Genomic DNA, 18457 nt, shown 5'->3' with positions numbered 1-18457 from the left:
ACTGCAACTAAAACATCACAAGTAAAATATGAAACTGATTATGTGAATAAAAGTGAGACTTTTGGCTGCTTCCATTCACTGCTGATCGTTTTGCATAACCTTTGAACAACTTGCTAGCATAAAGTATTCCAGAGATGTTACTGCTGGAAGAAACAGGAATGCTACTGCCTGTGTGCATTAAAGGAACAGTACCGGTCAAATGCTAATTGTATTTTCCTTTTGTCACTGTTGTGTTCTGCTGGTTGCCTTAGAATAACAAAAAAAAGATGCATGTTTACATGTTCCTCAACCTTGAACATACACATGAATACAACAAGTATGAGGTACAAGTCCAAACACAAGTGAAAAGTTGTAAAATTGATTATATATTCCCCTGAAAGGTGACCATTGATTTTCTCTCAAACAATATTTGTCAAAATTAACTTGAAAAGTGCCGCACATTAAATGTAGATGTATATTTCACAATCTGTGACTGATGATCATGGTTACATTCAGTGTTTCCCTTTGTGTTTTGGTATCAGAGGTGATGTTGAAAACTTAGTGACAGGTAGGCCACACGTTTTTTTTTTCATGCTTTTTTTTTTAGTAAATAAAGATTTTTTTACATTCTTAAAATTACATTTATATTATTGTGCACTTAAAATCAGGCTTGCCAACTATTTTAGTCCAGGTGTATAACATGAATATATAGATGAGGCTTTGTGAGTCACACCACTGCAGACACTCCCTTTGTAAACTTCAGAGTGAACACTTTCACACGTTTTAAGGCAGTTCATTCATCTGCTAACAAACCACTGAATCAGCCTGATGCTTATCTAAAGCTGCACTCTTGTCCGTCTGCGACTCTTCAGATTTACTAGAAACATCCGCTTGGTGAACCTTCAGACCCTGAACTGCTGACCTCTACTTGGGCTTGCTGATGACCTGAAGAGCCATCTGCTCCTCCGTCCTTCCTCTCTGCTTCTTCTCCCTCCTCCGAAGTGTTTTCTCCAGAGCTCGAGTCCTCCATGACGTAAAGGTTCCTCATGGAGTCCGCCACGGCGTCTCTCAGCTCGTCCTCCGACTCCTCAAAATTCCTGAAGATAAACACATCAGTCCTATATTTATCTACATTTAAAGATTCAAATGAATTTTTCAGGCACATTGACTAATTTATAGCATAATCAAGTAACTACGTCACCTTAGTTGTTATGAAAATGCTGAGTGCATCTTTGTTGATTGTGCAAGACGCTCTACTAATATTTTTCAAAGACACAGGGCTGTATAACTGAGCATCTGTTGGGGGGCGTGGCAAGCAGGATTTAAAGTGGCAGAGCCCAAAAACTGCTCATTCTGACAGGAGCTCAAAATAGCCAGAACTGAAATCTCATTATATATTTTTTTAATATAATGAGATAAACATGTATGTAATAAACATGTTTATTGTTCAGCCTTAAGGTGACCTTTAATTTGTATTTGCTTTCTCTTTTTTATTTTAAATGTGTAGTTTTGTACCATACTGCGTTCAGAGTGCAGTTAAAGCGTGAACTCACGTGTCATCATCATCAGACCTCGACTCCAGACGCTCTTCATCCATCTCTATGTCCGAATCCTCTTCCTCCTCTTCCTCTTCTCCTTGTCTTCCCTTCTCCTCTCCATGCGCAGCATCTAATGCTTCACAGAGGACAAACAGTTCAGCGTTCCATGTTCAGCGAATCTCTTCAGCCTTCAGTTTCTTGCTGTTGGTGTTTTGACCTGACCTGTGTCCAGACTTGGTGTGAGTTCAGCCTGAGCCAGAGCGTTCAGCAGGGAGCTGGGGGACGGCTGGTCCACCGCCTGCGACCTGTTGGAGGGCCAGCAGGGGGAGACGTGTCAGCTATGTGGAGCTTTAAAAAAATACATGGGATACTTCATTTGTTGTGGGTGCTGCACCTTCTGAAGGCTCAGTCGCTGTGCTGCAGGGAGAGTTGACGTCCATGTTGGCCAGGGCGTCCAGGAGAGTCTGAGGGGTCCTTTGGCTCCACCCCTTTCTCTCCTTTGACCAGTCTTTGAGCTTTAGCGCCTCCCCTTCCTGGAAGCTTAGCGTACGATTGAGAGGGTCCACTTCCTGTTTGGTGAGAGGAGAAGAAGAAAACTGAAGCCATGCAGCGAAAATGACTTTGTTTCAATTCTTCTACCTGCTTCTCTTCATTTTTCCTCTCCTCCTTTGCCTTTTCTTCTTTTTCTTCTTCATCCAGCCGGATTTCAAACATGATTCCCTTCTGCAGGTCCCAAACGATTTAAATGCTGTTCATTATTTTCAAAAGTCTCACCTCATTGTCTTTACTCATATATCACTGCCATGTTTGAAATATTCCTTTTAAACACCAGCTGAGATTTTCAGAAGGTGTTACATATTGTGTTTCAGTATTTGAATCAAAATGAAGCTTTTTTTTTTTTAGGTTCAGCAGACAGAACCTCACCTTATCTTTGTTTTTTTTCTGAGAATTTCCCTCGTTTTCTTCTCCAGTCTGCCTCACAACTGCATCCATGTCCTGCAGCGGGAAGGAAAAACTCTGTAACCTGGTTGACTTAACAACAAATATGTAGGATTTGACAACATTTCTTTATGAATAGATACAGCTTCAAACCAAAAGAACAGATACAACACGTCTGATCACAGTGTAGCTATAAAGGCCTAAAAGCTCAGGTGAAACATTCCATACACTGAAAGACAGGTGAGCCAACTTGGAAAAAAAAAAGTTAATCAAATTAAGTTTATTAAACATAAATAAACTTGATTTGATCATTCAATAATTTCAAATCTGTCAACTTTGGTTGTCTTACATCTGACAAAACAAACCTCGGTTTGTTTCGGGGGGAATTTTATGTGCAAAGCTGTGAAGTTAAGTCACTCATTCCTGGTCAGTATCTCTGATACAAATGTATGGAAACTTGAATTTGAGGGGAAAAAAAAAAAGAATGTTCTCACTAAGTTTTCTAGCATTTAGGAAACAGACATAATTTTGGTAACTCGAAGCTAAAGCAAGAAAAGTTTGGTCTGATTTGACTTGAAAGTCTTTTGATTCAGTGTATGAAAATATCTGGCTTTAACTGTCCACTTTCCTAAAATACTATTCAGCACAAGTTTGACACTAATTTCCAAGCTCAAGTCATGTAAATATCAAACTCACTTCAACACTACATTCTTGATATTTATTTTCCTTTATTTCCAGAGGTTTCTTTCTGTTTTTCTGTGGTTCTTCGTACCTGAGCAGGTGTTTCTTTCTGCTGTTCTTCAGCATCCGAGGCGGGCTCCGGGTCTCGTGCTTTTTCCACCACAAAGGTTCTCCGTTTGTCTTGTGGCTGAGTCCAGACACATGCATAAAGCCGCTGCTGTTAATTCTGTTACAGATAAAACTTGAGGTGCCTTGTGAGCTTTAGAGATGCAGCTTCATCGCACACAGCTGCTGCATCAAACATGCAGCCAAACCCAAACCCAAACCTTCTCCCCTGTGGTTTAGATGCTGAGCAGAGACTGTGTGAAAGAACCGGGTGTTAGACGTCTCAAAAAGTTCACATCGTTTACCTTTTGAACCACAAACAAGCAAACAAAAAAAACATTTATGTATGTTTCAGCAGAGCTCGTTTTGAACAAGGCATTTGCAAAACTATCTGGATTTATTCTGGCATCTGAAAAATCCTCCGAATGTTCTGCTGTTGTAATTTTAAATATGCCTAACATCTAGTGTTTACAAACTTATGGGTCATTTATATGTTAGAAATTCTATGAATAGAAATATTGTTGAAAAAGTCCATGTATTTGAGTGACTCCATAATTATGTGAATCATCATGATACAGATTAATTCCACTCAGAATGACGTTTTAAAATGATTATGATTATGTTCTACTTACAGCTAAAATACCACAAGATCAACAAAAATATATATTTAATAAGAAAAAATAAAATAAAAAACAAACTGGGCTTAATGAATGTTTAATGAATGAATGTTTAATTCCTACAAAAATGTTATTTTTCAACAGGTGTCTTTAATCTGACAAATTGGAACACATATTAATTTATTGAATATGTCAGTGCATATTACACAAACTCTTTGTATAAATACACTATAAATGATATAATCTAATTTGCATACCTCTGATTCAGCTTTCTGTCTCATCTGTCTCACCTCCTGATGATACTGCTGCCTGATGAGATCCAGCTGACGCAGATACTCCTACACACACACACACATACATTTCATTTTAGATATTTGGAAAACTTATTTTTGATCATTTTACACATTGATGCAGTTGTTTGTTTGGTGTCTCACCTGCTGTCCCTCATGTTTTCTGTCCTGAGGAAAGTGCTGCTTGTCAGGTAGTCCAGCTTCCTGCTCCTGGTCGCCTGGCTTCCTTTCGCTCTCAGCTGTACACGGCCGCAGACCCTGGAAATAGTAGAAAAGTCACCAAGACAAGAAGTCAACTGAGAAAAGTTCTTTAGATAGAGTAAATAGTATTTAAATAAGCGTGAAGTTGACAATATTTGTCCCTTTTCTACATATGATTCTTGATTTAATGATGCCAGTTTTAAGTTGCACTTATTTTAATGATGTTCATGTGAAAGTTTTATTTTCACATGAATGTAACACATATTTATGACAACTTATTATACATCTAGATTCTTCAGTACCAACTCTTTATCAGTTAAAATCATGTTCTTAACCAAACGGTTCAGTTCTTGTTCAGCTCTGAAGGATTTCCACGTACTTCTACAATAACAAATATTCTATTCCACTCTATTTTTTTCTCTTTCTGAGGCCAAATAATATTTTCATACCCAGAACTATTTCTAATGTTCACAAACTACAGTATTTTAAACTGCACAAACTGAACTGAAGATTCACTCACATCGGCATACCAAGTGCTTGAAATGGAGACCCATTTCCAGATTACAATACTTCAGCTAATAATTATTTTACCACTTGGGGGCAGTCATAAGCTGTGTATGGAGACTTGAATGTTCAGCTCTAGATATTTAGGCACTCATTAATATACGGAAATAAAATTAGAGGATGGTGTCACAGCAAAAGTAATTAATCTATCCTAATGTAATAACGTACAGTTTTAGACATTTCACAAAATGGCTTTTATTCCTTGATGTTTGGTTCCATGTAAAATGTGTTTTGAACAATGTAATAAAACGCTACAGATGTTCTTTATCTGAAAGATTCACTTCCTGATAACATTTATTTATTAATCATCATCATCAACTGTCATATTTATGCATACATCTAAATCCATCCATTATAGTAATTGATGGCCTAATATTAGTGTTCACTATGCTTCCTGAAAGTAGTTCTGAATTTTATCCAAAATGTCAAAATTGGAGACATTATTAGATCAAACAAACTCACTGCAGAGGCTTACGGTCAGGGTTTAAGTCACCCTGATGGTACGGGGTTTGGTCTTACCAGCTGTTTTTCTGCTCTCAGTTTGTACTGGTTGGCCTCATGTTTCCTCTGCAGGTACTCGTTACGAGCTGCAGCCACACTGACGGACACAACAGGTGAAGGTGAGCACAACGTTACCGTGGTAATGGGAACAAGGTAAAACTCACCAACGCTTTCCACAAGCAGTGAAAAAGTTTAGAACCAATTTATTCCTGCTAGACATAAAATTGTGGCTAATTTGAGCAAATCTGGATTTGATGCAAATATTACCTCAGATGAATCAGTTTCTTAACAGAAAGTTGTAAAAACATTTTGGATATTTTTGTTGATCTTTTATAGAAATGTGCTGCTTGTTTGTGCCACCCACAGCTGGTATGGTTCCACAAGCGGACCATCTTGTTCCCAGAACTGGAGGTTCACATCTGAGACTTGCTCCAGAGCCGCAGGATCAGGAGCTAAAGGTGGAGCAACAGCAGCAGGAATGTCCTGATTCCTCCTCTGAATGACATCCAGCTGGGCATAATAGTGCAGGTAATGGCTGCCAGTCTGCCTCCCATCCAACCTGTAGCTAGAAGAACAACATATTCATCTCAGACGTTTAAGAGAATGACTGGATTGTGACAGAAACCACTCTCTTCAAAGAGTAATTTTTTAATCTTTTCCAATTGTCGAAGAAAACTTCTCAAAAATATAACATCCTTCATTGCTATATCTCTGTTGGTAGATAAAAGAAGCACATTTCCAACACCTTTTTTATGGATTGATATCAGAAATTTGCAAGAATTTCTTTAAGTATTTTGTAGATTAAACTCAAAATTTCTGAGTTTTTGCCAGCTATGTACTCCTTTTTTTCTATCTGCTATGGTCCAAATATTGCCATCATATATAAAAATATTCTTTTAGTTTCTCAAACTTCTTCGAGGTTAACCATAATCAAACTATTAGGCGATAATCATTCACTAACACTTTACATAGCTAACACATGAGACAAGGTTTGCGTTTCTATTGCAAATGTTTTTGATATTCCACTTGAACCAAAGACAATTTTGCAATTGCAGTGTTCTTGTTAAATCAAAAATGTGATTAAAACCACACATGATAAGTCATTAAAAATCATAGTGGACACAGATGTAAACACATCCAAGTGGTAATGAGAAAAGATTTTCTAATAGATGTATTGAAATAGATTTGTTTCAATATGACTGAAAAACCCCATCATCCTATTACAAAAACTGTACTAACAATTTGAGGGTTTTTTTTACAGTTACTGGAAACACGCAAACTAGTTTTGAGGAGGTTTTTACTACCCACTTCTGGAACCCTGCAGATGCTCCGTCTGCAGCTGGTTTAGCTGCTTTTTGATGAAGAGGCTGCAATAGTACATAAATACAAAGTTAAACCAGCAGAAAAACGGAAAACCCAAATACTGGATCGAAAACAGGGTGTATGATGCTGCTTCAGGCGTACTTTGTAGGGAGTGGTGATCAGTCTGAACGGCGCTCTGTGGTCCGGTTTAGTAGCGGGTTTCCTGCCTGCTGCCCCAGGTCGCTTTGCTGCTCTCGCCTTCTGCATTTCTCTGGACAACAGCGGAGAAGAAAAAGGCTTTGTTTTGGTCTCAGTTTTTATATATGCTGTTTGTTAAAAATAAGACATATTGATGTTCCATTGCAATGAATTAGGATCACTATAGATAGAAAAAAAAGGAGTGAATTCCCACCATAAACATTTCTGAGCTCAGAAAGTAAAACATTTGCTAGAAAAAAAAAATCAGAAATTCTGAGATTAATTGCAAATGTCTCCAAGTTTTTTTATTTTTATTTTTTATGATTTTGGAAAGTTTCTTGGTAAGAATTTGTGTTTTTGCAATGCACAGTTAGGTTTTTCATGATACTAACTACTGTATCATTAATAGTGGATTTCATGTTAAATGTAGCCTGAATGTTTTCAAAATGGTCTATTTCTGCCAAAATCACAAAGAGCCATCTAGGAGAGTAACAATGACATTATCAGAGGTCAACACACTCTTGTTTGAAAAAATAAAAAACACACACAGTCGATGAGTTTTCACTTGGTGCTTTGTGCTGCGTTACCTGACGGCCTTGTTCTTATTTTAGCAGCATCTGATGCAGCTGCTGCTCCGTTTCGATGGGAAGCCGCGTGGTTTAAATCCCCCTGCATCGTCTGCAAACACAGAAAACCACACGCATACATAACTACACCGACAGCTCATATTTTACATCACTGCTTATGAAAGCCAATAATAATTTGACAGGTTTCATGAGAAGCAAAACAAGTGTCTTAACTCTTTGCTGTGTTCTGTAGAGGCATTGGAGCTTTTTTCTTTTATAGAAAATCAGAAAACAAACGGCATAATAAAGACCAAGGAATGCAGCAGACACGTCAGTTGACGTTTTGCAGACTTTTAAAGCAGAATTAGGTTATAAAACATCCTAAGCTTTAGACATCTCATGGATATCCATTTAATCCATCATATGACAATAAAATCCAATTGACAATCTGTGGCAATAGATGATGTACACAGACGTTCTGCATCCCATCTGACTGAGCTGGAGCTTGGTTCAGGACAGAGTGGGGGAAAACACAAAAATATCAGCCTGGAAAGTTGGTAGAGTCTTGCAGCTGTAACTGCAATCTAACGTGACTCTACAAAGTGTCAGTGGACATGAATATAATTTACATATTTCAAAACAAAAATACAATTTTTTGTTTTGTTTGTTTTTTCTTCTACTGCACTATTATGGACAACTAATGGAGCTGAAATTGGTCTATCACAGAGAATAAAGTAACGTTTTGCTTTGTACTGGCGCTCTGTCTATCTAATCTATTTATGGTTTCATTAAAATTATGTTTTTAAAGAGTCTTATTTTTACCCCTGATTTGTATATCTTTTTCAGCAAGGCTACCATTTATCATGTACATCCTTTCACCAACATGACGGTTTAAATAGGTGACCCATTACCTGAATGCTGATGTGTTTACTGACGTGTTTTTCTAAAAATGGACGTCGGAGGATTGAGCTCACTGAGGGTCGCTCTCGAGGGTTGACCTGAAAAAAATAAACAAACAAAAATAAAAAAACTGTTTTACAAATGTGATACATTTTCGAGTATGTCCCACAATATCTATTTCACTGAACTATTAAATTAACACCTGGGACAGATTTTATGTATTTAATTTATGTTCAAAAGTTCTGAGTCGGTTTATTGTGCGAGAGAAGAGACAACTACCTCATCAGGACCTCTAACAGAATTAATTATAAGATGACAAAAATGATTGTGTTTAATAATAATAAAGTTAGTGGGTTGATAATAAAGATTTATCACCTTAGCTACTATACAGCAGGTCATTCTCTAAAGCTACCATTAGCTGTTTGCTTGTTATTGATTAGGATAGCATAGCAGCTTGTTCTAGCAATATTCAAGCATCACACTTTGACCAAAGAACTGGTCAAAAAGTTGATATTTTATACATTTTATACAAATTTTCCCAATATTAATCTTTAGAGGGTTTTTGTCTGGATCAATAAAAATTATTTATTCATTGGCAAATATTCGTAATTTAATAATCCAGGTCAAGGTTTATTCTCATTGGCAGCCTTAATATTTGACATTAAGTCCTTTTGATCCATAGTTTAGGATAAAAACCTAATTCTGCATACCAGGTTAAACCCACAACTCAACTGTGATATGTTGAGTCAATCCAGAGCTGGATTGGTAACACGTAACGCAAAAAAGTTATCAAAAATAATCTAAATTTGGTTGTTTTTAATGCAGCGGTTTTAGAGTACACCGACAAAGAAAAACGTGATTTTTTTTTTAGAGATACTAAGAAATGTGTATTTCTAAGAGCGATGTCTCCAGAGGACAATAGAGACTCTATAGAATCACAAGAAGCTCAGGATAATAAACAGCTGCTTAAACCGTTTGTGACATTCTGTCATTTACACCAAGTGATTATAAATTAATCCGACCTGCTGCTGCCAATGGCCTTTCAAGAGAGAACAACTATAATCCCATATTACAGGCTCTTTGATCCCTGAATTGCACAGCAAATTGTGCTGGCTTTTATTCAAGTCATGAAATCGGCTTCATAGTCTCTGTGAAATTCTCACTTCCTGAATTCTCTAGGAATGTCGGGTCCAAATGGAACGCCTCCGTTCAGTTGGGAAAAGAAACAGGAAAAACTGCGAAAACTCAAAAATCTCAAACAGAAAACAAAAACGTCATTGTTAAAGCTTTTTCGCAACTAAAGTTCTGGTGTCTTGTATGCTTAACGTTAAAATAAGCTGAAGTTCTAAATTATTCTTATCTTCTAAAAATGTTGTGAAAGAGTTAACTAAGACCTGCCAAAGGGAATTATATAAAATAGGCTACTGAAGCAAAAAGAAAAGAAATAGGCCTAGTAGCAAACACTTTTTACTACTGACTGAAGTATCACTTCTGTATGATGAGTCATTTTCAACCTGATAACCAAGTCTGATCCACTGACACCCTGTCAAGACCTGATTCTTGTTTGTACCTGCTGTGTGACTTCACTTGTTCCTGTCGTGTTACGTAAACGCTGCAACAAAAGAGACAAGAGTCAAGAGTGTGTCCGACCTTGAAGAGCTGGGTAAGCAGCAGGCGAAGGTCGTGGGAGTAGCGGCTGGGACAGGTGCGTAGTGGCCTCTGCAGATCTTGCTGACCAGCTGCCTCAGGCTGTTGCCCTCGAACTGTTAGAGGAGACCACAATTAGTAAATAAGACTGGGACAAAAAGATGCTAACATTCAATTAATTTAACAACAAATACATTTTTAAAGAGGCAATAGTCAACATAATGTAATTTTAAACCAGTCAAGTAACTATGTTACATTAAGTTGTAAGAAAAATGCTATATGTATCAAATATGACTTAAAAGAAATTTGACTTTGTGTTTTTATAGATGGATGGACGATGGCAGTGTTAGCTTAGCGTTTATGAAGTGGTGAGGGTAACAAAGCGTTTGCCGGTGTGGCAGAGCTCACTGGATGCCTCAGGGTGCAGAGTTCATAGAGGACACAAGCGAGAGACCAGATATCTCTGCAGAAGCAAAAACATAAGCAAAAGGAAATATTTATCAACCTCAGTCAATTTTACTGAAACTCTCCCTGGTTTTAATTACACCATTTCACAAACATCCTCCCTGCTAAGTACATCTTACACGCCACCTGTTGAAAAAGCATGCGGTTTGTCATCATCTCACACCCTTCAGCCAAAGTCATAAACCTGGAGGGAGAAAACAAAGTTAAATGCAATGACATTAGACAGCCAACAGAGGGAAGATAACTGTCTTCAGGTATTTGTTTTTTCTGGCTCAGTCAAGTATCTGACAGATCTTCACTGTACGTTGACGTTTTGAGAAGAGGATGAAGGTAAACGGTTCGAAAGGGTCAGGATTATATCCACCTCAAAATGTCGCTGCTAAGAGTCTCGAGTAGAAAGAAGAGGAAGTCAGTTTGACCTCAGGTTCACAAAACGGGAACAGAAGAGAGCGGATGAAATAACAGAGACAGACAGTTTATTTGATTTGAAACACACAAACAAGAAATAATAACTGTTGCAGTCAATCAACTCTCCAACTTCAACCAACGAGCTTCAAACCAAGGTCAAATAGAAGTAATTTATAAGTGTTATATAGACTGAACAGATGAAGGCTGAAGATATTCAGTTTATCCCAGTGTGAGATGTTCAGATCAGACAATCTAGATATGAACAGACAGAAAGTGTGTTCCTCTGTATGTGTCTGCACTCGCTGTCAGGATGAAACCCCCTCTGGGTGGACTGCTGCTCTACTGGGTCATAATGACATGATTACACAACCAGGCCTCATTACTGCGCTCACACATGATCGTCCAACAGAGACAGACATGACAACCAACACACTCAGTCAGGGCCAGAGCTCCACCCATGTGGCGCCCCTGTCCAGGCCCGCTGTAGTCATCACAAGGCAGCAGAAATTTTGGACGGACTTCAAACAACTCCGCCCTCATTGTGAGGAATTTTATTTCACGGCTATTTCAATGGAAACGTAGCGCTTGGTGAAACATTAATTATTTTCTCCGAACTACTGAAGAACAGCCCACAGATTCCGACAAGATAGTAAACTTTCTGTGAAGTTGATGTCATTAACAAGTTTAATAATAGTAAAAAACAAAAAACCCTGAATACAAATGTAAAACCCCACAGAAGTGTTTCTGGTGTGTTGGCTTTCATATTTCATATTAATCATTGACCTGGTTGTAATTCTCTACAGGAACATTTGTTGGCCCTTAGTATGCAAATTCTCTTGAACCAGCAGCAACGTGACAGGCAGGCCGCAGCATGTAGATCCACTCCAAGGTAAAAAAAAAAACAGAAAGTAAAAATGGCAGACGGTACAGTGAGGGCAGAGTTAACGGGTAAGATAAAACTCAGAGAATCTCAGTGACACTAAGGTGAGGCGATCATTTTCAGTGTCTCCTGCCGTATCTTAGATCGCTGTCAGGTCGGAACGACTAAACACGAAAGAATTTCTGGGCTGCTGACTCCACATTCTCCACCAGGATCTCCAGATAAAAGGCTGCACTCATCCTGTAGTCAGTTTTGTACGTACGTTTTGTTGTTGTAGGGCCGACTCTCGCAGATCTCTGGTGAGAGGTAGTATGGCGTCCCGACACAAGTCCTGGCCATCTCCAGAGTGCTAAACAGAAAAAATAAAATAAATAACAATCAGCCCACCCTCAGTTACACCTCTATACAGAGACAAACTGGATAAAAGAAAGACTGGCTAGTTTTAAAATATGAGCTTTAAGAATTTTTGGACCTTTTAGCTCTTGTCTTTAGCTAAAAAGAACTTAGATTTTTAAGTGTATATATAACAACAAATTCAGATTAATACCAGTTTGTTTGTTTTTTTTGTTTTTCATTTTTTCCCTGCTGTATGTGCATTGCATTTCTAGTGTGACACTAAAAGTGTCATGAATACGTTTTCACATCACTTTGTGGGAAATTATGTGCTTTTTCATCAATTCTCGTCCTCTTTTGGTTACATTTTATGTTTGTCTTTATAAATCATAGAATAGAAATAAAACAGAGGTTCTTTAAAGATGATGACAAATTTCAGAGAGATTACCATTATAAATAATTTGTTTTTAATCTAAAAACAAGTTTTATTTGGCTGCCTTGAGAGCAGAAATTACTCTTTAGACCATAAAGTGAAAAACTCCTGGTGTAAAGTATATTTTCAGAGCCAAATCTAGTTTGAGGAGCTACACTGCAAAAACATAAAATCTGACCAAATATTTTTGGTCTCATTTCAAGTGAACATCTCTTAGTACATTTGAAATAAGGCAAAACTAACTTACAAGTAACTTTTCAGCAAGATACCGAAGCTCGTTTTCAGTCAATAATTTGGTGATAGTGATGAAAAAGTTAAAAGTAGAATCATTTCATTTCAAGTGTATTAATATCTTTGTGCCAGAAATCAGATCAGAAATACTTGGTAAGAGTTTTGTTTTTCCAGTGCTTGACAAGAAGGTTTGCTGTCCTGTCCCTCTTTAATAATTCATATCTACAAAATTCCTCCTTTTCTTGCGGCATGTAGAAGTACGACAGTCACTCCAAAACAGAACGCCTTCCTTTTCTGCCTTCTACATCTCTCTATGTAATCAAAGTCACAAAAAATGAAGAAGCTTTTTCTTCTGTACACTATAGACAATAATCACACTTTATCGTACCATTGAACCAACTGTTGCAATCAAATGCCACCAGCCGGCTACCATTTCCACACCCTTGTGTTTACTTGTCCGAGTTGACAGTTTGAGGAATGCTAATCAGTTGTTTGGAGCTCCTCCATGACTTACGGTGGACTTGCCGACAAGCAGCCGCTTCGTGTGTGTGAGGATCACACTCGACTTACTTATTCAAAATTCTTGCGATACCAAAGTCCCCCAGCTTTACTTTCATCCCTCCACTGGTTAGGAAGATATTCTAGGCAAGAGAGAGAGTGCAGGAATGAAAACAGATTTGTGTGTGTGTTTGCGTGTGTAAACTGATACGACTGATGAAACAGAGAGATGGCTGTGAACAGAAATGCAGTGTGTTGTCATCTTGCTGAGTTATTCTAGGAGCTGGCACACACAGAGGTCTTTGTTCAGAGCAGGACTGACCTCAGGACGGTTCTGTTGTGCAATTAAAGAGCTTTGTAATGATAATGCTTGTTAATTAATGAGCTTCACCCCAGAGACAAGATGTTGACAACGTTTATAGACACACAGCAATAAATACTGCGCAAATGATCTTTTCCAAAACACCACAAAAAATGTAACTGTTTTTTTCCCCCTCGAGTTTTTCCTACATCAGACATTTTTTCTTGAGCTCGATAAATTTGAATTAGAAGGAATTAAGCAACTGTAAAATGGGACAATAAGTTCAGAGTGTGCAAATCAACATATGGAATGATGTCATCAGGTTATGTCAAATCCCCTTCTTTCATTTTTTCATCAGCTCAGATTGTTCAACATGATGCTGCCATTACCATGTTTTAACATGAGTATGGTGTGATGCGGGATAATATGAAGACAGAATGCAAGTGAGTTTTCAGAGTATCATTTATAAAGGCAAATTGAAAACAATGTGTTAATTTTCCTAAATTAATCACTTTTCACTTCTTTCTTTTGATTCACCATATAAAATCCCGATACATAGACTGTAGTTTGTGGATGTAATAAAAGTGTAAAGGTTTAAAATATCTGAGAATTAAAAGACTAAATAAGAAATACAAAATGACAGCTGTGAAATTTTCAGAAAAGATCCTAAAACAGTTTTAGTCACTGGAAAAACAAATTGAGTCCAAACTGTTTCAAATCCACAGTGGAACTTCAATGAAACTTTGTAAATAATAAAAAGATTGTTGTGTCATGCTGAAATAAACTTTTTTAAAATTATGCAAATAAACTTTAATTTGACCATTTTATTGACCTTCCTGTGAGTGAGGCAGTTCAAATAGACGATAAAAACATGGTTTTATCTTTGTAAGTTCAGCAGATTCACTCAGAAAAATATCCCTACAAAGCTAAAACCTGTTTGTTTGTCTGATAGAAAAAGAGTGATGCAAAGTTAAAAAAAAAAAGTGTTTCAGTAATCTTTAGTTTTATTTTTAGTCTTTCTTTTAGGGTGTTTCACCTGAGATTTGATGTCTCTGTGAAGAATCTTCCGGTCGTGGATGTGCTTGAGGCCCAGGCAGATCTGGATGAACCAGTCCACAATCTGAGAAACAAAAAGTTCACTTTTTTTCCTCCTCCGTCTGACAGGGAGCCCGGCCTCTTGTAACATCCAGGCTCAGATTTCAGCTACCTGGGCCTCAGAGAAGGGAATTCCTCTCTGCATGTTGATCTTCTTCAGCAGATCTCCTCCATCGCAGTACTCCATCACTATGTACAGACTGCCCTTCTCTGCACACAGAAAAGTTTTCCAAGTGGTTCGTTTCTGACAGGAAATGACAGTCATCTCAAAGATAGTAAAACAATGTGACGGGAGCATAAATGTTGCTTCACACCTAAATCTACTAGAGATACGAAACATATATGGCTGAATTGTGGATCAGTGGGCCTGAAAAATGCTCTGGAAGGAAGATCTGCTCCGACCTTGAAATGTATTGATGAAAGAAACGATGTTTGGGTGTTTCATCTGTGACAGGAGAGTCACTTCTTTCTTAGAGGCTTCTTTCTCCTTCGCTGACATCTGGACAATAAACACACATAATGGTCAATGAGACAGCCCTAAAAGTGAATGAAGAGGGATTTTTCAAACTGGTTGGATTTTATTATATTGTAGAGACATTTGTTTCTAGATTCCAACATATTTCATAGGTGAGGCATTTTAATAGGAGTTTTGCAGGCATATAGTGATGTTTTATGGCATAGTCAAGTAACTTTTAACATCAGTTGTTATAAAACTGCCATATATATATATATATATAATATATATATATATATATATATATATATATATATATATAATATATATATATATATATATATATATATATATATATAAATGACTTAAAAAGAAATTTGACTTTGTAATTTAATGCCTTGAAATTGGGCCTCTGTCTCTTTAAAAACTTCTGCTCTTTTTGTAACTCCGCCTTCAGGCCTACTCAATTATCCCTTCAACAACGTTTTGAGCAGTGCTCCAACCACTGAGAAGTAGCTCCTATAATAAGCTCAGCAGATTCACAGTTCCACTGGGTGTTTGCTAATTGCTGCTGGCTAGTCTGAAGGAGCTGGGTGAGGAGGACGGCTTTGTGAGGTGGAAGATCGGTAGCCTGGAAACTGTACCCACATATTCTTCCAAGCTGAATGGTTGCCACGGGAGATTAAAGGACTTCTCAAACATTCGCAAAAGAATTAAAGTTATTTTTTGATGACGGAAAGCTCAAACTTGTCAATTTCACCTAGTACTGCCCCTTTAATACATCTGAAATAAATACTTGTTTTATTTCAAACTGCAAAGACAATCAGGAAAACAAAATATTCCTAATTATATTGATATAATTTGGGATATTTGATAAGAAATGTTATTGTAAAATCTGAGAAATGTCCATTCATTTTTAAAGTAGATATTACAATTCATTCAGTAATTTTGATCTTTCTTATGTTTTGGGTGTTATCAAACTGTTGTTCACTGTAGACATGTGCCACTTCTGGTTTCCGAGCAGACTGGTCTGCGGGCAGTGTGCTGTTGTTCCTGTACCTTCCTCAGGCTGATCTGCTTCACCACGCAGTTCCCGTCTCCATCTCCCCGTTTGTCTCTGACGAGTAAGGCTCTCCCAAACGCACCTTCTCCGATCTGCCGGATAACCTCATAGTCATTCATAACGCCTGGAAATGCTGCCACGCACACAACAGGATTATCAGCCAGGCGTCAGCTGTGCCAGAAACAAGCTGTTAGCTACAGCATATTTACATTTTGTCTCACTGTCTGCAGTCAAATCAGACCACACTTCTCTTGGTTTTGGGTCAGTTAAAATATCAACTAAGCCAGCCCACTTAAGACCCAACCAAAATAATTTCTATTTGCTAAATCCACAATAGAAATAATACCTCAAATATTTATTTATGATTGTCTTCTTCTCCTTCTTCTTGGATTTACTGGCGGTTGGCAACAAACCTTTAGTAGCATTAATGCTCCATACTGGTATGGAGTGTGGTTTGTGATGGTCTATCGATATCTTGACCACATTTTGGACATCTCTGCATCGCTTTACAAACTGCTGATATGTGACCTTTGACATTTTAAACAACAAAGTGGTGGCCTGCCTGAAAACTGAGATAACCTATTTTGATGTTTTGTGGCAACTCTTTTTCTTCAAATTCACTGAGGATTGACAAACTTCCTACTTTTTCTCCATTTATTGTTTTTGACAATAATAATTGTCAGAGCAAAAAGCTCCTACAATACTTCTCTTAATTTGATCAAGATCTTCGTCTAGCAGTGGTGTCAAACTCCAGTCCTCAAGGGCCGGGGTCTTGCAGCTTTTAGATGTGCCTCTGCTGCACCACACCTGAATAGAGTAATTAGGTCATTAAAGCTCTGGAGAACTGATGTACAATGAGGAGGTAATTAAGCCATTTCATTCCAGTGTTTTGTACCTGTGGCGATATAAAAACTGCAGGACAGCGGCTCTTGAGGACTGGACTTGACACCTGTGATCTAGCGGGATCCCATAAATCACTCATCTAATTATTTTACTCTCTCCCATGATTTTTTTTTCCAATAGTTTTTTGTTTGTTGTTTGTTTTTTACAGATATTATCAACATTTAAAGCCTCATTCTTTTGCTCTTCATTTTTACAAAACTACCAATAGGTGTCCATCTCTCAAAATCTTTACCATTTCAACATCTCCAATTTTTCTTTTTAATTTCTCTTGACACCACGATGGGGCTGATGTTACCATGTTCTTCCTCGTTCTTAAGTTTTAACATTATTTTAAATTCCTCCCTCACAACTTTCCTTTCTTCTTCTGAACTACTTCCTTCCAGTTCTCTAATTCCCTTTTTGTATTTATTCTTCCACGTCCTATCCCTTTCAATTGTATATGTATTATATATATATGTGTGTGTGTGTGTGTGTGTGTGTGTATCATACTAATAGCTTGAACTGAGTTCCCTATTAAGTTCATGTCCGTTGCCATGGATACGGCAACACAGTAGCAAGCTAGCTAAACTTTCCTTGTCTCCGGACGAGAGGCTTCCTTTTTAATGTTTTTAAAGAAATAAGTTTACTACGGGTTTGGGACTTCACAGTCGCAGTACAGTAACATGACTGAGAGGTGGGGGAGGAAAGGAGCGATAACAAGTTGAAGAGCCGCGAGACGTCACAGTAACGTCCGTCTTTCGACCAAAAAACTAAAAAAATATAAGCTGCAGTACGGCGAGCAAGAGAAGGTACCGCGGAGAACACTGGGAGATGTAGTTGTTTTCCCACATCATAGGTAGAAGCTCACGGTTCCCTTCAGAAGGGTGGATTTCAAACGTTGTTAAGCATCTTAGAATGCTGTTCCTTTTAATAATTGTAGTGTTAAACAATGTCTCTTTAAACGCGACTGAGAGTTATTTGGTGTGCATTTGCAATATCAAAGAAGATTACCTTGAGTAAATATAAACATTAAAGTCTCAAACATAAAAAAATAAAACTAATTTCTAATATAAGTGTGATGTGAAACCGTCCTCTGGACTTTCAAGGTGACCCCTCCATCTTAACGCCTGGTTCTTTTCCCATGATCCTCCTGTGTGTGGGGCTGCAGGGGTACTTTAATCACAAATCAATTTCCACTGCGATCAAATGACAGGAGCGGTGACAGCTGATCCAGTGTCAGCACCCATACAACATTTTAGCATGTTAAAACGCGTGTGACGCTGAGAGGAACTATAGTTAAACCGCCATTAAATCAATAACAGTGAATGAAAGACAACACAGACTGCTGTTTTTTTTTAATCCATTTTTTGGTTTATGAGTTCATTG

General features: G+C 37.8%; 1 protein-coding gene across 1 annotated transcript; it reads right to left on the bottom strand.

Moving 5' to 3' along the window:
- Positions 1-440: 440 nt before the first annotated feature.
- Positions 441-17736, bottom strand: LOC129379116 (serine/threonine-protein kinase Nek5-like). The gene is given in 26 exon segments (XM_055059721.1): positions 441-1076; positions 1533-1653; positions 1740-1793; positions 1796-1822; positions 1912-2086; positions 2157-2240; positions 2442-2513; positions 3229-3324; positions 4117-4197; positions 4294-4407; positions 5434-5512; positions 5780-5980; positions 6724-6782; positions 6880-6986; positions 7488-7593; positions 8393-8479; positions 10032-10084; positions 10087-10144; positions 10437-10491; positions 12044-12130; positions 13349-13419; positions 14614-14697; positions 14785-14882; positions 15075-15171; positions 16186-16322; positions 17722-17736. Coding segments are annotated over 25 exon segments (2409 nt in total). The 5' UTR covers positions 16309-16322; positions 17722-17736; the 3' UTR covers positions 441-856.
- Between the last annotated feature and the right edge of the window lie 721 nt (positions 17737-18457).

This window comes from Poeciliopsis prolifica, unplaced genomic scaffold (genome assembly GCF_027474105.1).
Source record: "Poeciliopsis prolifica strain line A6 unplaced genomic scaffold, Auburn_PproV2 SCAFFOLD056, whole genome shotgun sequence".
NCBI classification, from domain to species: domain Eukaryota; kingdom Metazoa; phylum Chordata; class Actinopteri; order Cyprinodontiformes; family Poeciliidae; genus Poeciliopsis; species Poeciliopsis prolifica.
This window is presented reverse-complemented; position numbering and strand designations above follow the sequence as displayed.